We start from the raw sequence: 25,691 nt of genomic DNA on the forward strand, positions 1-25,691 counted from the left end.
GAGAAATTACTTGCAAATCCACCTACCTATCTGAAAAAGGACTTAATATATTTCGAATATATAAAGGACTCTCAAAACTCAACAGGAAAACAATCCAAACAATCTAGTTAGACTATGGCAAGAGATACTAAAGAGACAGTTTACCCAAAAGAATGGACAGAGGGCAAACTAGCAAATGAAAGGATATTGAGTATCACCAGCCATAAGGAAAATGCAAACTAAGATGACAATGAAATGTCACTGCACACAGGCGCAGAACACATCAAATACAAATTTGTGACACAATCAAATGCTGACAAGGGTGTGGAGAAACAATCTTTCTCATGTTACTGGTAGGAGAAGTATTTTAAACTAAATGAAAGTGAAAGTGAAGTTGCTCAGCTGTGTCCGACTTTTGTGACCCCATGGACTGTAGCCTACCACACTTCTCCGTCCTTGGGATTTTCCAGGCAAGAGTACTGGAGTGGGGTGCCATTTCCTTCTCCAGAGGATCTTCCCGACTCAGGGATTGAACCTGGGTCTCCCGTGTTGTAAACTAAATGAGTATAAGCTAAATATGATCTCTTATATGATTTAGCAATTATATTCCTAGTTCTCACTTGTAGACACAAAAAACTTAGGCCACACAAAAACTTGTATAAGAATGTACATGGAAGCTCTATTTGTAACTGAAAAAACTGAAAACAAGGAAACTGTCTAATAGACAAATGGTTAAACAAACCACAGTGCATCTATATCATGGACTAGTACTCAGAAATCAAAAGGTACAATATATGTAACAATCTAGATGGATCTCAGCATTATGCTGAATGAGAAAAGCCAATATCAAAATTTAACATTGTGTATAATTCCATTTATATACAATTCTCAAAATAACAATCTAGAAATAGACAACAGAATAGGAGTTCCGAGGGTTAGGGACCGGAGAAGGCAATGGCACCCCACTCCAGCACTCTTGCCTGGAAAATCCCATGGATGGAGGAGCCTGGTGGGCTGCAGTCCATGGGGTCGCAAAGAGTCGGACACGACTGAGCAACTTGACTCTTACTTTTCACTTTCATGCATTGGAGAAGGAAATGGCAACCCACTCCAGTGTTCTTCCCTGGAGAATCTCAGGGATGGGGGAGCCTGGTTGGCTGTCGTCTATGGGGTTGCACAGAGTCGGACACGACTGAAGAGACTTAGCAGCAGCAGCAGCAGGGTTAGGGACAGGTTGGGGCAAAGAGTGACTCTAACAGCCCAGACCTCCCTGGTGGTCCAGTGGCTAAGACTCCACCATCCCAATGGAGGAGGCCCAGGTTTAATTTCTGGTCAGGAAACCAGAATGCCACAACCCAGAGTTTGCAGGCTGCAACAAAGAGTTCACATGCTGCAACTAAGGATGTCTCACGTCACAACAAAGATGGAAGATCTCCTGTGCCACAACTAAAGAGCCAGTGCAACCAACCAAATAAATAAATAACACATATTAAAAAACAGATGAGGACATAGTAATAATCTAATCGGGAAAATAATTGGAAAAAGAAAATACACATCTATATGTGTATTACTTTCCTATACTCCTAAAACTAACACACTGTTAATCAACCATGCTCCAATACAAAATTAAAAAACAAAAAAAAACAGCGTAGTACAAATGAAATCTTGGTGGTGCTGAAATAGTTCTGTGTTTTGACTGTGGAAGTGGTTACACAAATTCACACGTGATAAAATGACATAGAAACACACACACCTGTTGTATCAATGTTAATTTCCTAGCTTTGACAATATATTATGGTTGTATAAAATGTAGACGTTGGGAGAAACTAGATGACGGGCACATAGAATCTCTGTACTATTTTTGCAACTCCTATCAATATTGTAATTATTTAAAAATAAAAAGTCTTAAGAAATCTCTATACACAAAACTTGTTCAAAATTTGTGTTTCATAGTGCTTTCATCTAAGATAGGATGATCAAGAGAACAACAAGCAGTTTATTATCATTAAGGAGCATTACTTGAATACATAATGCTGTTCAAATGAACATGATGTCCAACATAAAATTATCCATTTTCCCCAGCTAGACTGTGATCTCTTTAAAGTCTACATTTAATTCTTTTACCTATCTCAACTACCTAGAACCATTCCTCACATAACACAGACATTCAATAAATGTTTGTAGAATGAAGTTCTCAGGAGAAACTACACGTTAACTGGAGGACTGGAGATTGGGGTCATAAAATTGGAGCAACATTTCAGCCTTTGGTGACAATCCTGTCACAAGAGCCTTCATTTTCACTTACTTTAAAAGCCTCCAGGTTCAACAGTGAAGAATAAAATTGACCATAAAGGAAGAGAAAGAGGAAGATAACATTTGCTTCCTAGGGAAGTCAGTACTGCACTGGAGAAAACAAGTAAGGTGGACCTTTCAAAGACATTAGGATTTAAAAAATATTGAGCAGGATCTGAAAATGAAAGAAAATTAACTCCAAGAAGTAAAAGAAAATAACAGTAATATTAGGTGTGTAAGGATCAACATGTCTAAGAATGTGTACAAAGGGGAAAAGGTATGCTTGACCAAGGAGAAAATGGCAGGGATACACACACACACACACACACACACAGACACACACACACACAGATACAACACACCCTTTCCTTGAAATTTACTTATAAAAAGACATAAATGCTATATTTTCTTATGTTTAAATACAATTGCATTGATCTATTGGTATTTGAAATTAAGATAACAAACTTTGTATGTAAAACTATAATGAACACTACATGATATTAAATAGGGCTTTAGCTTTTGAAACATTGTTCTTAGGGAAAAATTGTCAGAGGAAGAGCAGTTTAAATGTGGGAAGGTGTATAATAATTGGCTATTGAACAGGTTATGCTTCATAATCAGAAAAGGTTGAATTTAGCAGGTTATCTTTGTTATATGGAATGATGACACCTAGTCACACGTAAGTCTTATTTTACATCCTAAAATCTTAAGTTTTTATTTAATGCTTAATATTCTCTACAATGACATCAAATAGCAAAGTATTCTGTGTAATGGTAACATTGTTGAAAAATACTGTCTTTAGAATCCAGCCAAAACTACACCGGACAGGTGAGAAGTAGATACTCTAAGCTAACATTTTGGAAGACAAGGTAGTCTTTCAGTTCTTCCCCAAAAGACAGTGCAATTTATTTGGAAGTCATAGCTGCTATGCATCTTAAGCAAACCAAGATTCTGAGGAACTTCTGTTCCTACACATCTGTTACAGTAACACAGCTGTCATTTTATACTGTATTCTCCAAACTACAGGTACTGCTGAAATAAACAGGCAGAACTCACCAGTTATAGTCCAGTCGAGACTGATGAAGCTGCTGCTGTTTCAGGAGAAGTTTTGTCTCCTGCTGGGCCAACAGATGCTGAAGGCGCTCCTTTTCAATTTCCAGCTCCATTTTCTGAAGCATAAGTTGCTGCCTTCTATCTTCTGAGAGCTGCTTTCTGATATCATTTTCATTAGGTGGCAGTGCCCCGTGGCCATGCATCAGAGACGCCCAGGAAAGCCCACAGTACCTGCACGAGTCCAGGTGTGTCTTGGAATGCTGAGGGCCCATGTTTGTCGGATGGCTCTCGTAAACATGATCTGCATTTTCAGAAAGTCCATGGCCACAACACTGACCAGACGGAGGAGCCTGAAGGTGCTGGCATTCCTTCATCTTCAGTTCTTTGGGAGGGGCTTTCTCTGTAGGGACTGCGTCTACTAGTTTTTTCCCTGGGGATCTGTAATTAAATGTTCTGGTCTCTGAGGGCACCTTGCCCATATCCTCTTTGGAATAATGAAGGGTTGCTGGTTTCAAAGAATTATTCCTAAATTCTACAAGGGATTCCAAAGCTGAGTCCTGATTTGCAGACTTAGGCCTCTGCTTGGTTTGAGTGTTGATCTGTGGTTTGGGTACACTCAAGTAGGAGCCATCCAGTTCCAAAGATGCAGATGGGAGAGTGCTTTTCCTATTGGATACCTAAAAGGAACCACAAGATCACTTGTCAAATAAGAGCACAATAGAGGGAGTTCTTTTGACTCTTCAGGAATCAGTGATACATGTTTACCAAGACAAAGCTGTGTTTTTATCTTCTTAATAAAGATAGTATTCATAACTAAACAGACATGTGCCACAAGGCTAAACTCATTTTCAAACAATCTACATTTCAGTAAATTCACAAGGATGAGAAAAAGAAAGTGTTGCCACTCACTGCTTAAGCAAGACTTTAGGAGTTGCAAATAAGGGTTACATAACATCAACTTTGAGAAGAAGAAAAACAGTAAATGTTAATATCTTAAAATGTTTAATTTTGAATACTAAGCCAAGAAATCCATTCAGCCACCTTAAATACTTTTGATTGGCCATTAGACAGCATGAGATTTGATGTAAAACATTTCACCTTATGCTGAATAGGATGTTAGTTACTGCTAGAAATTTGATGAGTTTTTATAAATATTTTTACAGTATACAGATAAAACCAACCACTTTCCACAAAATATGATTCTAATCAAAAGTAGTTATTTAAATACAAAACACTTAATTTCAGCTATAAACATAAGTGATTTCTCAATTAAGCTGTTCAAATGATTACAGTCTGATAGAAGTCAGGCGGAAAGGAAGCAGTTGCAAATTACCTTTGACAAGCCAATAGAATGAACTTTCCCAGCATTTTAGCCTCAAGCTTGTTCTACTCAGGAGAGCAAAACTTAGCTTTTAGCAGTGATGCTCAAACTTTAGCACGAATCAGAATCACCTGGAGGGATTGTTAAATGTGAATTGCTTGGTTTACTCCCTAGAGTTTCCAGTTCAGTAACTCTAGAGTAGAGCTGAAGAATGTGCTCCGTTAACAAGCTCCTGGGTGGTGCTGCCAACCTGGAACCAAACTCTAAGAACCACTGGTCTGTACCGTGGGCCATTAGACTCCTCCTTTGTCCCTCCTATAAGGACCATTCTGATTACATCAGGCTTACCCATGGAATCCTGGATAATTTCATCATCTTAAGATCCTGAATGGCATGTGTAAAGTCTCTTGTCATACAGAGTCTCTGTGCCATATAAAGTGACATTCACAGTTTCCAGGAATTAGGACATGGACATATTTGGAAGGCCATTATTTGGTTTGCCACAACTTTTAAAATAAGAACTAATTCATAAACAGTTGAGATGGTTATGTATCCTAGAGTTATAGGAAGAATGAATAATCGAGATCCCTAGCAGAGAGGGGGGAAAAAAAATCCCACTAATTTATTTTGCAATAGTTGAAAATGAAGAACTGATTGGTAAAAAGTATCAACTAACAGATATATGGCAATACAATGCTTACTAGCCTATAATAAAAGAGGGCTAGTACAATGACTCAAGATTTCAAGTGAAGTTCTAAAACAATGTTAAAGGAGTTCTGTTTAAATGAGAATCAGCCACATATGTGGAGATGACCTGGATCTCTTCATAGAAGGCATGCAATCTTGTGTACTGAGCAGATGACAAACTACATAAATGGAACTAGTTTGGGCGCAAAATTTATGATGAACTACCTCATAAAAAATTAACCTTATTTTACACCTAAGGAAGAACTCTAGTCCACATTAATCTCCCCTATTCTGAACTTCCGTAGCACTTATTGTCAACAGAAATGTTTACCATCTGCTATTCTGTGTGATAAACTGACTTTTTAAAGGTTATACTTTTAAAATGACAGATAAATGCTTTGAGTCCAGAAACATAAATCAACTATTTTACATCATCATATATTTTCTAATCCACGTATCATTAATATAACTGTGGATACCATGTATGTAGTATTTTTTATTCACGTTTTTGTTACTTAACATTATTTACATATGTGCATTGTTAGGTACTAACGAAGCTTATACTTACTTTAATGGTGCTGATTGTTACATTATTCACAAATGTCAGGTATTTGGAAGATTTCTAAAACAAAATTTTTTTGTGGTTAGCTTCTGTGTTTTTGAGAGGCAGGCACTTCAACGTAAACATTTCCATGCGTGCTTTGCTCAAAGAGAACACTGCTTTGCCAATTACCTGCTAGGGAGCTGTGCATATTGCTAAGCAGAATTCTAAGACGGTCCCCAAGATTTCCATCATCTTGTTGTCCCCACCCTGTATTATCTCCTCGCCTTGAGCAGGGTAGAACTTGTGAATATGATCAGTGATCAATCCTGTGGTTATGTCACGTACATGCCAAAATGGACTTTACATATATAAGTAAGGCTCCTTATCAGCTAACTCTGAATTAACAAAAAGGAAGATGATTTCACGTGGGTCAGACCTACTCAGGTAAGCCCTTTCATAGCAGGTCTGGTGTTCTCCCCAAGGTCAGTGATTCTCTTGCTGGTCTTGAAGAAATAAGCTATTGTGTTATGGGAGAGTTTTTTTGTTTTTTGGTAGATTTTATTGAACTATAGTTGATTTAAATGTGTGTTAATTTCTTCTGTACTACAAGAAGTGTACTTGTTGTACTATTTGTGTACTTGTGTACTATTTGTTGTACTTGTGTACTATTTCTTCTGTGACTCATTTATGACAAAAAATAATGGAAAAGAATATGAAAGTAAATACTCCCTTTCATATTCAGGATATTGAATATACTTTCCTGAGCTAGATGGTAGGAACTTGTTTTTGCCCATCCTATATGTAAGAGTTTGCCTCTGCTAACCCCAGACTCAGTCCTGAATACTCATTGGCCACCTGATGCTGGGTAAGATTGAAGGCAGGAGGAGAAGGGGATGACAGATGAGATGGTTGGATGGAAACATGGACTTGATGGACATGAGTTTGAACAAGCTCCGGGAGTTGGTGAGGTCTGGCGTGGTGCAGTTCATGGGGTTGCAAAGAGTTGGACATGACTGAGTAACTGAACTGAGCTGAAGAGAATCCCAGACTCACAGGTAGAGAGAACAGACCTGTGGTTGCAGGGAGAACAGAGGTAGGCGAGTGAAGGAATGGGGGCTTGGGATTAGCAGAGGCAAACTATTATATACAGGGTGGGAGGGCTTATGGAGGGGCTCATATGGCAATGACTTCTGGAGCAGAAGGCAGTTTCCAGGCAACAGGGAGCAAGAAAACAAGGCATCTACCATACACATACAAGAAAATAAATTCTGTCAGAAACCTTGTGAATTTGGAAGAGGACCTAGAGCTCCCAGCTGAATACAGCCCAAATGACACCTTGACAGCACCCTTCTAAGACCCTGAGCATAGGATCCAACTAAGCTGTGCCAGACTCACAGACCCACAGAAATGATAAGACTGCAAATGTGTGCTGTTTTAAGCTGCTAAGTTTGTAGTAACTTGTTATACAGCAATAAAAAACTATATAGAATATTATTCAACTTGCCCAAGCCTCAGGTTCCTCAACAGTAAAATAAGGATTAAAAATAGCACCTACATCAAAACTGAACATTGTGGTGAGACAGATGAGCAGTTATCAAGAGTGTCTATCTATAAGGGTACTAATGTACAAAAGGAAACACAAACCTATTTACCCAAACTTCTTTCAAGCAGAACCCTGTGGTGCATGTGTGTATGTGTGTGGGGGTTGAGATCACCCGAGGGCATGTTCAGTTACAACAGATTATCTCTAAATTGTCTTAAAAGAGAATGAGTTCAGTTATCAATCTTTATTTTGCTACAGTGAGGTTTTCAGTAGGGCCAGAGTTGAACTTCTTGAGATAGTTGAGACGTCCTTCATCTTTCTCATTCATACAAAGGATGTCAGTCTTACACTAACATCTTGCATTGTCTCTTAGGGTGTTGTGATGATTAGATAATTTAAATATAAAGTGCTTTGGACAGTGCTTAATATAAAGTTCATATTTTTAAAACGTTTCCTATGACCACTACTGTTATTATCACTGACTTCCCTGCCACAACAAATTTTGAAGGCATATCTATATCTATATGTGTAGCACTGGGGCTTGCACATAGCAAGTACATTCTCAATAACTCTGGGCTGACTTTATCAGCTTAGGAGAAAAATTCAAATTGGGTTACAGGTCACAGTAACTAAAGAAAAGAAAATTAGAATCCATGATTAGGCTGAATCATGAGCTGCTAAGGAAGAAGAGAAAAGAAATAAAACTTGCTGTTGGAATATGAATATAAGAAATTATTTTATTAGTAGAGTTGAAAAACACTGCCTCTGGAACACATGGAAGTCCCAGTGGGCCTAAATGAAACAGATGTATTTTTCTTTCTGCTTCATGCTTTCTATATATTTACAAATATAACTTCTCTTAACTAAGGTTTAAACTAACAATAAATCCCAAACTGCTGTCTCTAGCATATGGGTTTTATATGAATTTTTCAGATATATAACACTAACTTAAAAACCATTAGATTTTTTTTAAATGAAGGCATAACATGTATAATAAAATGCACAGATCTTTACTTGCATTTACCCATGTAATCATCACCCAGATCAAATTGTAGAACAATTCCAATATCCTAGAAACTTCCTTTGTGTGCTTTCTAGTCAATATCACATCCTCACACTCCCAGGAGGAACCATATTCTGACTCTTACGATCACAGATTGGTTTTACCTAAGCTGAACTTCATACAAATGGAATCATACTGCATGCTACTCTTTTGTACCTGGCTTCTTAAGCTCAACATAATATTTGAGTATCTTCTATGTTGCTTTGTATATCAATAGTTTATTCTTTTCTCATTTCTGCATAGTACTTCATTGTATGAATTAAGCAAAATTTGTTTACCCATTCTTTTTACTGGATTAGGTTTTTACCAGTCTAGGACTATTAAAAATAAAGCCTCTATGAATATTCTCATACAATATTCTCTCTTTTTTGAAGTCATGTGGCACATATTTAACTCTGTTAGAAATAGCCAGTAAGTTTTCTAAACTGATCATTCTGTTTCACACCCCCATCAGGAAATTAAGAGAGTTGCACTTACTTCACATTCACAGTAATACTTGCTAGTGTGTTTCATTTTTAGTCTATCTGGTGTATGTGTACTGAAATATCATAATTGCTTTATTTTCCATTTCCCTGATATGTAATGATATTAAAGAACATATGCTTGCTGGTCATTTGGATATTTTCTTTCATGAAGTTATTGTTGGAACCAATATATTTAATAATTCAAAGTAATTCTTAAAGGACTGAAAATAAATGAAAAATGAAGGTTGCAGAAGACAATTTCATACAAACTATTTCTGATAAGCCTACTTAGCTCTAACAGATCACCTTCACTGACCACTAAATGCAGAACATGCTCCCAGAACACACTGTCACTCTGGCTGTTTTCAACCCAGAGTTTACCATATTCTATGTTAAATGTTTTACATATTTAACCTATTATTCTTAACAGCAATTTTATAAGGTATTAATTGGCATTTTACTGATGAGAAAATGAAGTTCAAGGAATCAACACAACTTTCCCAAGCTCATGTCAATACTCTACATCAGACATGGGACTATATCTCACTCCAAACCCTTAGACTTACTCCAAATACTTAACACATTACTTCCTGTTGTAGACTTTAAAAAATTTCTTTAGTATGAAATACCATAAACATAGAAGTACAATATAAGTACAATAAACAAATAAGATCAGCTTAGTGAATAATCACAAGGCAATGCCCAATGTAACTACCATCCTGCACACAGAAGATGACCCTTCTGTATGCAGAAGACCTCTGATGACCCTGAGCTATCACCACTTTCTACCTCTCTTGCCAAAACAGGGAATGATTATCTTGACTCTAATGAGAATTTCTCCTTTGCTTTAATACTTCTCTGCTGAAATACATAGTAGAGTTCAGTTGTACTTGGTTATTTCTGAAGTATAAATAAAACCATATGATATACATTCTTTTTTAACTTCTTTCACCCAGCATTATATATGGCAAGTTCATACATGGTGCTGCATGTGGCTATATTCCCATAGCTATATAGCAGGGGACAGCAAGTTTCTTCTGCAAAGGGTCAGACACTTAACATTTTAAACTTTGCAGTACATAAAGTCTTTGTCATAACTACTCAGTTCTGCTTTTGTACTGTAAAATCAACAGCTATTCTAGAAAAACCTTATTTGTGGACACTGAAATTTGAATTTCATGTAATTTTCTCATTTCAAGAAATAGTCTTTTTTCCTCTAACCATTTAAAAAGTTAAAACCATTCTTAGCTTGTGAGTTGTATGAAACAATGCAGTTGGCTAGATCTGGCAAACCATGGTTTGCCAACTGAACTTGATAATTATGTTGAGTGCTCTTCCAATTAAAGGAGTCTATGAATATCCTAGGATATGCTCAAAACTAAACAAACTGAACAATATGACTTGGAACATGCTATCTATTTATATGTTTTCTGTGTGATGAAAATGAGTTGGATTGACTGCTTAATCAGAAATAAACAGGGACTTCCCTGGTGGTCCAGCAGTTAAGAATCCACCTGCCAATGCAGGGGACACGGGTTCAATCCCTGATCTGGGAAGATCCCATGTGCTGTGGAACAACTAAGCCTGTGTGCCACAACTCCTTAGCCTGCCATTACTTGAAGCCCAAGTGCTCTGGAGCCTGTGAGTTGCAATCACTGAAGCCTGAGTGCCTACAGCCTGTGCTCAGCAACAAAAGAAGCCACAACAATGGTAAACTCGTGCAGCAGTGAAGACTCAGCACAGCCAATAATTAAATAAAATTATAAAAAGAGAAAAAAATGGAATGATATTTAGCAGAAAAGCATGTAGAAGAATATACTTGGGAAAAACACATCGTATAAATTAAAAAAAAAAGTTTAGACAAAAAATGATCTATGGAAAACAGTAAGTTCAAAACAGTAGCATATTAGGATTTGTCTTATACAAAATGTACCACAATCTTGGCTACATCTTTAGACTCTAGATGTGGCAGAAATGAAGCCAATAAAATCTTTGACAAGGCATGCTGTGGGATTCACAGCACAAAAGAAGGATGAGGAGAAAATGCTGGCAACACTTGGCTTACAACAGAGTAGAAGCATAATGTGCCTTAACTTGGGTAGACACTAGTCAATGACTAGATAAAAAAAAAAAAACACCAATGAGAAAAGTATAAGGTTTAAAAAAAGTGTGAGAGACTTATATGAGATACTAAGAATTTTCTGATACTGAAGGTTGGTAAATTTCTGAATTGCGTTTTCTGAATCTTTATGATCCCTTTTTAAAATGTGACAGATATTTTTTAAGGACTTCATAGGAAATAAAGGATTTTTTTCACAAACATGTATGATATGACCTTGTATACATGCATGAAAGTACAAACAGGTCTGTTGTACATATATGAACATATACATTCCTAGGATAATCTAGGGCTTTCCTGTGTTCTCACAAAATACAAAATAAAAACCACAGTATTATGAAAATAGCATCAACAAGTAAACAGTCATGTTTTATAAATATGCACAAATAATTTTTACGGGCTCAGCCAATCTTTGCTATTAGCCATAAGGAGAGAGGCAAACTAAACTGCAATAATTATTTCCTGCAACAGGTTGTTATTTACTTTGCATAATTAGGAAGAAATTACTTAGAATGCATTTATGAGTTGTTAACCACAGGATTAGCCAAAAGTACCAACAGATCTTATTGGTATTCATTTCTCTAAAGGTAAATAATAATTTACTATCCTAGCAAACACCCTATTAACAAACCTCACATTCTCACTGATGGCCTTATAAGAATAAAAATCATTTTATAACTTCAGAATTTCCCTCTTTGCTCTTCATTTTATGATGAAATTGCTCTTGATTTTATGATGAAATCAGAAATCCAGAAGCTAAATATTTCTAAACCTAAACTACTGTGTGAGGGGCAGGTCAATGTATTATCCAGAACATTTGGAGTTAATATGGAATAAGGCACAGAACAACATTCTGCATTTTTAGTGAGCTTATAAGAACCAGTTGTCAAGCTGACAGAAGCTACATAATGCAACAGCTGCACTGTATGGTTTGCCAAAGTCTCATCCCAAATAAATGCTCCTTCTCCCCAGTGCAATTAACTCTCCTACACTGGCAGATCTGTTAGATCATCATCAAGGTAGATTACCTTCTAGCATTATGAACTAAATACTTACAGGTGTTATATCATCAGTTATAACTTACAAACTTTTGCATTCAGCAAGACATCCAGGCAAATGAATCATCTAATTGATGAATTATTTATAAGAAATTCTCAGCATGCTCCTGGCGTCATCCATGGCCTTTTCCAGGTCATATGACACCAATTAGAGCTGAATTTTAAATTATTCAATAACCTGAACTCTCTTGTCATTTAACATATAGATATCAACGTAGTAAACAAGTTAAATCTAATGGGCCCTCGAGGTTTAAGTTTCTCCACTGCACAGCCGCTGAAGCTGCAGGCCATCAGTGGAAGAGAAAAATAACAGAATGCGGCAGTCAAACACATTTGCAAGGCTCTAATAACTTATTCTAGTTCCCATAGGGACTGTGGCACAACCTAGGATTATTGAATCTGAAAGACATTAAAGTCAATAATTATGAGATTTACAAGAATATAGGCTCACAAGATTGTACAAAAGACAAAACACTAGCAACGGATACCAAATGCTGTACCGATACTTAGGATACACCACGCGTTGTTCAGTCACGCAGTCGTGGCCACCTCTTTGCAGCTCCATGGACTGCAGCACTCCAGGCTTCCCTGGCCTTCACTGTCTACACCATGGGCCTGGCTAAATTTTTAATAGTAATTATCAGACTCAGAAAAGGCTAAACCCCATACTCTTTAATCATTACTGTAGTTTTTGAAAGCTGGCATGTGTTGACTTGCTATAAAAATGAACAGAGAGCACAGAATAATTGACAGTATACTTGAGGTCAAAAGACCTCGATGAGAATTCCAGCACTTCTACTTAGGAGTTCTATTATTTTTGGCAAATCATTTTACATCTCTTAGGTAATTTTAAATGTTAATAAAATGGTTGAGTTTGATGATCTCTATAGTTTATGCCATCTTTAAGGGCTGAAAACCCCAAGGATTGGGTTGCTGTACTCCAAGGAAATGAAAGAAAAGGATAGATGAGAAATTGTACCAATAAGTACATGTTCACTTATCAACCAACAGACATACTACAAAATTACTAAATGCCCCTTGGTTCTAATTTTCCTAGCAAATTCTGTCTTTAACACTATTGCTGTATTTGGCTCATATGCTCAAGAATTTACATCAGCAACTAAATTTATCTATCTGCTCACTTAATCTGAGAGAGAAACAAATGAAGATTGAATAAGACAACAATATGGTTGTGAGGCGAGTCCTAAATATTTTGATGGGATGGGACAAACATTCACCATAGAAATACATCATAGGAGTACCGATTCAAGTCACTTCCACATATATGATCATAATCGCTAAAAGAAAAAAAAAGCAGTTTTGTACATGGCTTTCATAATCTACAAGAGGAAACGTGCACAAGGTTAGTTTTAATTACTTAGTGAAGATCAGAAAACAGGCAAAATAGATTTACAGAGAAAATGAGACAAATTAGAAGTGGTGAGGATAATCTTCACAGGTACAAAATGAAAATAAGACATATTGAATAATAAAGCCCGTGGTACTTGGATTCAGTGAGGGATGCAGCACAAGAAAATGGTCCATTAGAGCTTACATCAACTATCCTCTTGCCCCGTCTACCGGCATGAAGTTTGGACAAAGTACCTGGGGCTGCAAATAGAACTCCCATGGCCCGTTCACTGTCCTCTCATCTACCCCTCCAGTAACAGTCAGGCTCAGAAATGGAAACAAAAACAGCATGCAGGAAGATGTTTCAATGCACATTTTCTTCTTTTAAAAGATCAAAAAAGATTAGTTTGTGTCAAATTAAGGAAAGCTTTAACAAAAAATTCCTAATATACCCTCTAGAAAATATAAAAATACTATTTGAACGTGATCAACTGTCCCTTAAGGGAAAGGCAGAATGCATTTACGTTGTTGGTTGAGGGAAAAAGTATTTGTGTTGTATTTTTGAGACTAGAAATTAACTATCTTAAAAAAGAGCATTTAAGAAATATCAAGAAATATAAACTATAGTCTACTTGTAGGAAATAAAAGGGAGGTAAAACCAGGCTCTTTATTATATTAAGATTTCTCGAAGTGAATCACAGTCCTTTTACTAAAGATTAGGGTCTTTCATGTTCATTTTTCCCTTCATATAAATGTCTACAGACCAAAAATGTTTAAAAAGCCCAATGAGAAAAGCATTTCTGAATGTACAAGGAACTACCAAACTGAAGAGATTTGAGCTTTAAGAGGGCAAGCTCTTCCTTGGGAACTCAAGATTTTTTAGAATTCTTACTACTTTAATTAAAAAAAAAAACTATTCAACATTCCAAAAACTAAGATCATAGCATCCGGTCCCATCACTTCATGGCAAATAGGTGGGGAAACAGTGGAAACAGTGACAGACTTCATTTTCTTGGGCTCCAAAATCACTGTGGACAGTGAGTACAGTCATGAAATTAAAAGACGTTTGTTCCTTGGAAGAAAAGAAATGAGAAACCTAGATAACATATTAAAAAAGCAGAGACATTACTTTACTGACAAAGGTCTATCTAGTCAAAGCTATGTTTTTTCCAGTAGTCAGGTACAGATGTGAGAACTGGACAATAAAAATGGCTGAGTGCCAAAGAACTAATGCTTTCAAACTGTGGTGCTGAAGAAGACTCTTGAGAGTCCCTTGGACAGCAAGGAGATCAAACTTGTCAATCCTAAAGGAAATCAACCCTGAATATTCATTGGAAGGACTGATGCTGAAGCTGAAGCTCCAATACTTTGGCCACCTGATGCGAAGAACTGACTCTTTAGAAAAGACCCTGATGCTGGGAAAGATTGAACACAGGAGGAGAAGGGGACAACAGAGGATGAGATGGTTAGATGGCATCAATGACACAATGGACATGAGCTTGAGCAAGCTCTGGGAGCTGGTGATGAACAAGGAAGCCTGGCCTGCTTCAGTCCATGGGGTCGCAAAGAGTCAGATATGACTGAGCAACTGAACTGAACTGATGCAAAGAGCTGACTCATTGGAAAAGACCCTGATGCTGGGAAAGATTGAAGGCAGGAGGACCAGGGGACGACAGAGGATGAGATGGTTAGATGGCATCACCAACTCAATGGACATGAGTTTGAGCCAACTCTGGGAGATGGTGAGGGACAGGGAGGCCTAGTGTGTTGTATGTAGTCCATGGGGTAACAGAGTCAGACACGACTGAGCAACTGAACAAGAAGTCCTTTAATTATATAGTACCAAATCCCAACTTTTGAAAGTTCAGAATACTTTTTACTAGTTATTTTAGTTTACTGTAAAAAATCATGAGAAAAGATTTCACTTAGGAATTAATAGAAGATAAAATTAGTGATGCAATTTCCTGGTACTCAAATGTCCTAACTCCTTTTCCTAAGCTTTGAAATTCTACTCATGTTTTAAGGCTGGCTTAGTACCACTTCCTTCCACTGTAGTTCCCTCGTTTCTCCAGCTCACATGAGCTGTGCCTTCCCTAGGAGACACCCCAGGACTACTGTGTTCAGTCCCTTATTGTTGTATTTATTTCATCCTGCTCCATCATAATTAGCTGTTTTCACATCTCTAAGTTCCTTTGTAATATGTAAGAACATACACTACTCCTTGTGGAAACTATGAAATCTTGAGGGCAGCGATCTCAAAAGATACCATTATTATTCATTGTTATATCTTGGTAAGAGATAATAGGTGCTTGACAAATGTTCTTTGCATATACTTTTGCCCTCCCCAGTACATCGTACAGAACTTGAGGAAAGCGGCAATATTACTTTCAATTTCATATTTCAATGACACTGGTCTTTATAAATAAATACTTAAAGTAATAAATATTTATGGAACACACCAATAAGCAGGAAGCAGGAGCAGCATCAGCTAAATGACCTAACTTGTATCCTAAGGAATTTGATAACTTAGTTTTACTTACTATAAAATGTGTTGTAGTTGTTGCAGGAGCCACATACTTTTTACACAAGTACTTTTTTCCAGTAAGTCTTTAAAGGTTAATAAAAATTCTGTAAGTGCAGGAAAAATTCCAACATTATCCAGTCAGTAAAAATAGGGATCTAGATGTCTATTTGGTTTGGATCTGTGAAACAGGTGGTGCTAGTGTAAAGAACCTGTCTTCCAATGCAGGAGACATAAAAGAGGCAGGTTCCATTCCGGGGCTGGGGAAATTCCCTGGAGGAGGAAATGGCAACCCGCTCCAGTATTCTCGCCTGGAGAATTCCATGGACAGAGGAGCCTGGTGGCTACAGTTCAGAGTCGCAAAGAGTCGGACACAACTGAACTGACATAGCACACACACGCTGTGAAACAGTAAATAACAGGAGCACTTTTTCCTTTGGAGATGAGAATTTAAACTTGAAGCAGATCACTGTATTACTGTTCCATGAAAAGTTTTTAAAACAAGAATCTATACTGAAAGACTACAGGACGTGTGCTGTATCAACCTCTATTAGGCACAGGCAAACAGACTGGTTATAAGACATAATACCTGAATAAAAGGCAACTGCCACAGGATTCTTATTTTGAGTTATTAAAAAAAAATCAGTCTTGACATAATTGACTTTCATGTCATAAACAAGGCTGACATATTTTGAGAGAGACAACATTAGGTTCAGAAGAAAGATTTATGAAAATTTTAGACAAGCAGGGCTTTCAAAAATGTAAACTTAATTGTGTTTTCCCCAATTCTTTTTCTATTAATGGTGTGCTGCAATGTGTAAAAGATATTCTCAAACAAATATAGTCCTAGAACTATTTTTAAAAAATACTTAAAATAAGCTTATTTCCCTTTTCTTCCATGCTTTTGAGTGCTGCTCTAGGGCTAAATTGGAGAAGGCAATGGCACCCCACTCCAGTACTCTTGCCTGGAAAATCCCATGGATGGAGGAGCGTGGTGCGCTGCAGTCCATGGGGTTGTGAAGAATTGGACACTACTGAGCGACTTCACTTTCACTTTTAACTTTCATGCATTGGAGAAGCAAATGGCAACCCATTCCAGCATTCCTGCCTAGAGAATCCCAGGGATGGGAGAGCCTGGCGGGCTGCCGTCTATGGGGTAGCACAGAGTCGGACACGACTGAAGCGACTTAGCAGCAGCAGTAACAGCAGCTAGTGCTAAATATGAGAAGAAAAGGTTATGATACATTTTGAGAAGAATGACCAATTTCTTAAAAGTCATTAAAAGTGAGATACATGGGAATAAACAAAGCCTTTGCAGCTAAAGCTATATTTGTTTAACAATAAAAGGAAGAGTGTTTATAAACAAAATGCTATGGATAAAGATATTAGGTATTATCATCCTCCTCCTGCTATAATTTTACCCAGAGGTATAGGCTGGCAATTGAAGTGAGTGGGGAGGATGAAGATCTGGAAGTATCTGTGAGTTACTGCCCTAGCTGCCAGGAGTACAAAGCTTGGTAAGAGTCTCAACATTCATGGCCCTCAAATTTTGGCTAAGGAGGAAAATATTTTGTGTGATAAGATTGTTATTGCAGAGAGATGAGGATCATTAGTGAGGTTACCTTTGTCATTAGTAGGGGAAGGGCAAGTTGGTATATTTTCATAAAAGATGGAATATTTAGACTACATTTTGGAAGACAGATTGGAGTTCATTAATGATAAAGGTATAAGTGAGGGTGTATAGGGTATGTGGGATAGGACATCTCAGCAAGTGTGTAAAACAGGATGACAAAAGCCTAAAATAAATATAATATTAGAAGGAGAAGAGAGAATGAAGAAGTAATATTTGAAGAGATAATGCAGAGAATTTTTTGAAACTGCTATCAAGCCACAAATTTAAAAAGTAGTGTGAATCCAAAGGATAATAAATACTGAGAATGCCAAAATCCATCTACAGAGCACATCATAGTAAAACTGCTCAAAATCAAGGACAAAAAAAAAATTCTGAAAAGCCAACAGAAAAATACGCACTTTACCTTCAAGGAGACAATAATAAAACTTACAAATGATCTTTAAATTTAAAATAATTCTATTACCTAGGAAAAATACTACAAATGAAAGACACAGATTTTTGCTTCCAGTTCTGAGTAGGTCAGAAACTAACCTCCAAACTTAAATAAGAAAAACTGATAAAAATGTAGGAAAAACCCATTTCAGAGAGCAGGAAACAAGTAGCAGAGAGAAAAGAAATGTGATGTGTGAGAGAAAAGAAATAAAATTCAGTGAATTCAACAATAGCCTAGGTCTTCTGCTGGAAGGGAACTTATAAATTGCAGCACAGAGAAGAAAGAACGCAAATGGAACCCAAAAATCTTACTGAGTTGTGGAGTCAGAGATTAGAGCTGGGCAAGGCAGAAATGGCTAGCAGTTGAGGGACTATATACCCAAGGAAGCGTAAGGATCTCCTTGAGTCTTTGGCTGAATACCAATCTGTGCATGTGAAGAATGAAAACTCATGAGGAACTCCAGAGAAAGAATAATTGTGGAGAGCTGCAAAAAGAATAATTCACACAACTCAAGAGAGGCAGAATTCATACCAGACTAGAGAGTTCTCATGGATACAACAAGCACTCAAAACATATCACAAAGGGGCCACACTGTAGGTGTGTGGCGAAATTAACACTGAAGTAGAGACTAAATTAGAATTACTCTAAAACAGCCTAAATGTAGACCTTGAACTAATCAAACTAATCTTAAAACAAACTTACTGCTGTCCAGAACAAACCTCAATACTTTGCAAAAGAACACAACCAAATTCAGTATGGAAACAATGGACAATTCATAATGTATGACATTAAATTCTTAGGCAAATGAAGAAACAAAAATGTGACCCATAACCAGGAGAAAATCAATCAGTAGAGAAAACTGAAAGGTCAGTTTTCATTCCAATCCCAAAGAAAGGCAATGCCAAAGAAGGTTCAAACTACTGCACAATTGCATTCATCTGACATGCTAGCAAAGTAATGGCCCAAATTCTCCAAGCCAGGCTTCAACAGTACATGCACCAAGAAATTCCAGATGTTCAAGCTGGATTTAGAAAAGGCAGAGGAACCAGAGACCAAATTGCCAACATCTGTTGGATCATAGATAAAGCAAGAGAGTTCCAGAAAGTCATCTACTTCTGCTTTATTGACTACGCCAAGGCCTTTGACTGTGTGGATCACAACAAACTGTAGAAAATTCTAAAAGAAATGGGAATACCAGACCATCTTGCCTGCCTCCTGAGAAATCTGTATGCAAGAAGTAACAGTTAGAACCAGACATGTGACAATGGACTGGTTGCAAATTGGGAAAGGAGTACATTAAATCTGTATATCACCAGCTTGCTTATTTAACTTATACACAGAGTACATCATGCAAAATGCCAGGCTGGATGAAGCATGAGCTGGAATCAAGATTGTCGGGAGAAATATCAATAACCTCAGATATGCAGATGACACCACCCTTATGGCAGAAAGTAAAGGAGAACTAAAGAGACTCTTGATGAAAGTGAAAGAGGAGAGTAAAAAGGCTGGCTTAAAACTCAACATTCAAAAAACTAAGATCATGGCATCTGGTCCCCTCACTTTGTGTCTAATAGATGCGGAAACAGTGGAAACAGTGACAGACTTCCTTTTCTTGGGCTCCAAAATCACTGCAGATGGTGACTGCAGTCATGAAATTAAAAGATAGTTGCTCCTTGGAAGAAAAGCTAAGACCAACCTAGACAGCATGTTAAAAAGCAGAGACATTACTTTGCCAACAAAAGTCCATCCAGTGAAACCTATGGCTTTTCCAGTAGTCATGTATGGATGTGAGAGTTGGACCATAAAGAAAGTGGGGTGCTGAAGAACTGATGCTTTTGAACTGTGGTGTTTGAAAAGACTCTTGAGAGTCCCTTGGACTGCAAGGGGAGCCAACCAGTCCATCATTAAGGAAATCAGTCCTGAATATTCATTGGAAGGACTGATGCTGAAGCTGAAGCTCCAATACTTTGGTCACCTGACGCGAAGAACTGACTCATTTGAAAAGACCCTGATGCTGGTAAAGATTGAAGGCAGGAAGAGAAGGGGATGGCAGAGGATGAGATGGTTGGATGGCATCACCAACTGATAAACATGAGTTTGAGCAGGTTCCAGAAGTTGGTGATGGACAGGGAAACCTGGTGTGCTACAGTCCATGGGATCACAAAGAACTGGACACAACAGAGCGACTGAACTGAACTAAAGGATAATGATGGAATTATTTACAAAGGACCTTGCATACTAGGTCGATTCAATCGTGCCTGACTCTTTGTGACCCTGTAGACTGTAGCTTGCCAGGCTCCTCTGTCCCTGGGATTTTCCAGGCAAGAATACTGGAGTAGGTTTCCATTTCCTTCTCTAATTCAGGGATCAAACCTGCATCTCTTACATCTCCTGTACTGGCAGGCAGGTTCTCTACCACTAGCGCTACCTGTGAAGACCAAAACAGAGACCTTAAATGAGCTATTACAAACACATTCAAAGATATCATGGGAAACATGAGAGAAATGTAAAAAATATTTTTTTAAACATGGAATTTGTAGAGAAGAGAAATACAATGTATCAAATGAAATTTTCACTTCATGAAATTAATAATATTCTAGATACCTGCACAAGAAAAGGTATGTCATCATGAAGATATAGAATGACAAACTATCCAAAATGAAGCAGAGAGAGACAGAAGGTAAGTGGATCAGGGAGAGAGAGGGGAGAGGAGAGAAGAGAAAGAAACAGAATACTGGAAACATCTGTAAAATATCAAGCAGCCTAATGTTATTATGCATTTGTGTTTCCATATATACACATGCATGTATGTATGCATACATGTATACACAATTATACTCACTGGAGTACCAGAAGAAATCAGTGGGGTGGGGGTGGGGCAATAGACAACTGTCTTGAAGGAAAAATGGCCTACATTTTTTCAAATTTGATAAAGAAGTTCAATAAAGCCTGTGTGGGAAAAATATTAAAACAACCATACCCAGGTGCTGCTGCTGCTGCTGCTAAGTTGCTTCAGTCGTGTCCGACTCTGTGCGACCCCATAGATGGCAGCCCAGGTGCTATAGGTTGTCAAAACTCTGCCTGCCAATGCAGGAGATGTAAGAGACATGGGTTTGATTTCTGGGTCAGGAAGACCCCTTGGAGACAGCCACTGAAGCCCACCATTCCAGTTCTTCCCTGGTAGCTCAGATGGTAAGGAGTCTGCCCTCAATGTGGGAGACCTGGGTTCAATCCCTGGGTGGAGAAGATCCCCTGGAGAAGGAAATGGCAACCCACTCCAGTATTCTTGCCTGGAAAATCCCATGGATGGAGGAGCCTGGCAGACTACAGTCCAGGGGGTCTCAAAGAGTCAGATACAACTGAGCGGCTTCACTCACTCCAATATTCTTGCCTGGAGAATCCTATGGACAGAGAAGCCTGGTGCAGACCACGGGGTTGCAAAGAGTTAGGCATGACTGAAGCGACTTAGCACTAGCACATCAATGCACATCATAATAAAATAACTGAAAACTAGTGAAAAGAAAAAAAAAACAAACTCAGTAGTAACCATAGAAAAAGGAAATATTACATACAGAACATTAATTATGGGAGACTTCTTACTAGAGACGATGCAAGCCAAAAGGCAAAGTGACGTCTTTAAAGAGCTAATAAAATTGTCCACCTAAAATCCTATATCCAGTGAAAATATCTTTCAGAAATGAAGAGGAAATGATTTTTCGTTCCTCAGTAAAACAAAAGCTATGCTAATTCACTGACAGCAAACCTGCTCTACAGGAAATGTCAAAGAAGTTTTGCAGCCCAGGGAAATGACACCAGAGAGGAATCCGAATCAACTGGAAGAAAGTTAAAATGCTACAATTAGCAACTTGGTTGCAAATGATCACTAAGCAGATAATACAAAAGGCTTTCCCTTCTCATTAATTGATCTCTTTAAGAGATAATCGATTGCTTAATGTAGTAGTCATATAATGTATTTTAAATATATGTAGAAAAGCAAAATGTTTCATAACAATAGCACAAGGAGAGAAGCATCCTGACATAAAGTTTATATATATATAACATGGAATAATAGTATTTGAAAAGTAGAATGGGCTTCCCTGGTGGGTCAGATAGTAAAGAATTCACCTGCAATGCAGGCCCAGGTTCAGTCCCTGGGTTGGAAAGATCCCCTGGAGAAGGGAATGGCTACCCACTCAAATATTCTTGCCTGGAAATTCCATAGACATAAGATTCTGGGGGGCTATAGTCCATGGCATCGCAAAAAGCTGGACACGACCGAGCGATTAAACACTTGGTGCCTAATACATTGTTCAGTGTAATAATAAACACATAAAGTAAAATGTAGTAAGTTAAAGGTGAACATGGTAAAACTTACAACCACTGGAAAACAAAACATATAAGTACAGCTAATCAGTCAATATTGGAGATAAATTCTAAAACATAAGAAATTAATCTAAAGGAAAAGAACAAAAAGAAAAAGTACAGATGGGGAAGAGAGAAACTGAACAGCCGCATGGTAGATTGAAACACAAACACATCAACAATGATAACAAATGTAAATGAACTTAAATGCTCCAAATCAAACAACAAGGTTCTTGGATTGGATAAAAAAGTAAGACTGCATTATATGCTGTCTACAAGAAACTCATACAAAAGAAAAAGACAGGGACAGATTAAAAGTAAACTTAATAGAAAAGGACGTACCATTCAAACACAAGTAAAAAGAAAGTTGGAATGGTTTTGTGAATGCTAGACAACGTAGGCTTCAGAACAATAATAGTGCCATGGAAAAATGCAGACTTTTAATAATGATAACGAGTTCAGTTCATCAAAGTATCAAAGCAATCCAAGTGAGTATGTACCTAGTAACAGAGTTTAAAAATAAGAAGGAAAAATGATAAAATGAAACTGCAAAATAGAAAACAAACAATAAAAGTTAGAGATTTCAACACTCTCAGTAAGTGACAGAGGAAGAAGACAAAAAATCAATAGGGTTATCAAAGACAAATGAGACCATCAATTCTGTGCTCAGTTGCTCAGTGGTGTCCAACTCTTCGTGGCCCCGCCATGGACTGTAGCCCACCAGCCTCCTCTCTGTCCATGGGATTTTCCGGGCAAGAATACTAGAGTGGATTGCCGTTTCCTACTCCAAGGGATCTTCCCAACCCAGGGACCAAACCCACATCTCTCAAGTCTCCTGCATTGGCAGATGGATACTTTACCACCTGGGAAGCCCGACTATCAACTAATTCAACCTAATTCCTATTCATCTGAAGTGTGCTTGAAAAAACTACCAATATAACTTATACACCAAACCATAAAAACAAGTTTCAACAAATCAAAAAGAACTGACACTGAGACAAATAAGCTAAATAAGAAATCAATAACAGAAAGCTATCTGGAAAATCACCAATTATTTTAAAATTCAGCAATATACTTCTAAATATTCTATGGGTTAAAGAACTCATAAAGGAAATTAGAAAGTATTTTAAACTGAATGAAAATGAACACATAATACATCAAAGTTTAGGGGATGCACTTAAAATGGGTGTATAGAGGGAAATTTACAGCCCTAAACACCTATTTGGGAAAATAAGAAAGATCTCAAATCAATAACATGAGTTCCCATATTAGGAAGCTAGAAAAAGAAGAATATACTAAACCTATGGCAATCAGGACAGAAATAAAGATCAGAGCAGAAATGAAGTATAACAGATAGATAAAAAATGAAAACAAAAGCAAATTCTTTGAAAAGGTGAAACTTTCCATAGACTGATCCAGAGAGAAAAACTACAGTATTAGAAATGAGAGATATCACTACACACCCAAGTCATTAAAAAGATAGCAAACAAATACAAATAACTTCATGCCAATAAATTTGACAACCTAGGTAAACAAACTGCCTTAAGGACACAAATTGCCAAAACAGATCAAGAGAAAACAGAACACTTATTTGCTCTAAATCAATTAAACAAACTGAATTTGTAACTAAAAACTTCTCAAAAAAATTACTTCAGGTTCAGATGGTTTTATTGACAAATTTTCTCAAAATTTAAGTAAAAAATAATGCCAACCTATACAAATTCGTTCATGAGATAGAGGAAAGAGGAACATAGGTAACTTTGTGTGACTGATAAAAAAACGAAAGACATTACAAGAAAGCTATAAACCAAATCTTTTAAGAACATGAATGCAAAAATTCTTATTAAAATGTTACCAAGTTAAATGCAACAATAAAAAAAGAATAATATAAATGACCAAATGGAACTTAGAAAAGGTAGATTGGCCTAACAACTGAAAATCAATCCATTATTCTAATAGGAAAAAAAGATAATTAAATGATCACATTGATAGAAGCAAAAAAAGAATTTGAGAAAACTCAACAACCATTCAGCAAATTATAAGAAATAAATTTTCTTAATTAGCTAAAGGGTACTTCCACAAAATCCATAGCTACCATCAGACTTAATGATGAAAGAAATAATGCATGTCAGATGAGATTGGGAAAAAAAGAAAAATGTCCACTCTTAGCACATCTCTTTGCATCTCTTCAGCACTGTATTAGAGATCCTAGCCAGTGCAATAAGGAAAGTGGATGAATGGCACCGAGTTTGGAAATTAGGAAATAAAACTGCCATTATATAAAGACAGCATGATCATGTATGGAGAAAATCGTACTTTAGCAAGGTCGTAGGGAATAAAGACAATATACACAAATAAGGTATATTTCTATGCTAGAAAATTAACAATTTTAGAAGTTGAAGCAACAATACTATTTACAGTAACATCTCAGGTGTGAAATAATTTAGAGAGAAGTTTAACAAAATATATGCATTATCATACCATGAAAATTAAAAAGTACTACTGAGAAAAATTGAAGAAGACCTGAATATATGGAGAGATTATATCCATGGATCAAAAGACTTAATACAGTTAAGGTGTCAGTTTTTCCCAAATTAATTTACAGTTTCAATGAAATCCCAGTATATTCATTAGTAGATGCTGACAAGTTTAATCTAAAATCTATATGGAAATTCAATGGAACTAGAATAGCAAAAACAATTTCAAAGACAAAGAATAAAGCTGAAGGACTTATACTGCTTAATTTCAGAATTTATTATGAAGCTATGTATTGAAGGCATTGTGGCACTGGCATTAGGATTAGAGAGAGAACTGGAAAATGGTAATAAGTCCAAAAATGGATTCACATATATGTGATCTATTGTCTCTTGACAAATGTACTATATTAGCTTTCTAATGTTCTGCAACAGATTACCACAGAGTTAGAAGTTTAAAACAACATACACTCATTATCTCTCAGCTTCTGTTAACTGGGTGCTCTGCTGAGAATCCTAAAAGACTGCAATTAAAGTATTCAGTTCAGTCGCTCAGTCATGTCTGACTCTTTGCGACCCCAAGAATTGCAGCACACCAGGCCTCCCTGTCCATCACCAACTCCCGGAGTTCACTCAAACTCATGTCCATCGAGTCAGTGATGACATCCAGCCATCTCATCCTCTGTCGTCTCCTTCTCCTCCTGCCCCCAATCCCTCCCAGCATCAGGGTCTTTTCCAGTGAGTCAACTCTTCGCATGAGGTGGCCAAAGTATTGGAGTTTCAGCTTTAGCATCA

General features: G+C 37.2%; 1 protein-coding gene across 1 annotated transcript in view; it reads right to left on the reverse strand.

The window, feature by feature from the left end:
• KIAA1328 (KIAA1328 ortholog) overlaps positions 1-25,691 on the reverse strand; it is a 419,817-nt gene that overhangs the window by 153,759 nt on the left and 240,367 nt on the right. The window contains exon 8 of the mRNA XM_010849781.1: positions 3,328-4,001. Within this exon, the coding sequence (XP_010848083.1) occupies positions 3,328-4,001 (674 nt within the window). The remainder of the gene's footprint in view (positions 1-3,327; positions 4,002-25,691) is intronic.

This window comes from Bison bison, unplaced genomic scaffold (genome assembly GCF_000754665.1).
Source record: "Bison bison bison isolate TAMUID 2011002044 unplaced genomic scaffold, Bison_UMD1.0 scf7180017864286, whole genome shotgun sequence".
Lineage (NCBI taxonomy): Eukaryota > Metazoa > Chordata > Mammalia > Artiodactyla > Bovidae > Bison > Bison bison.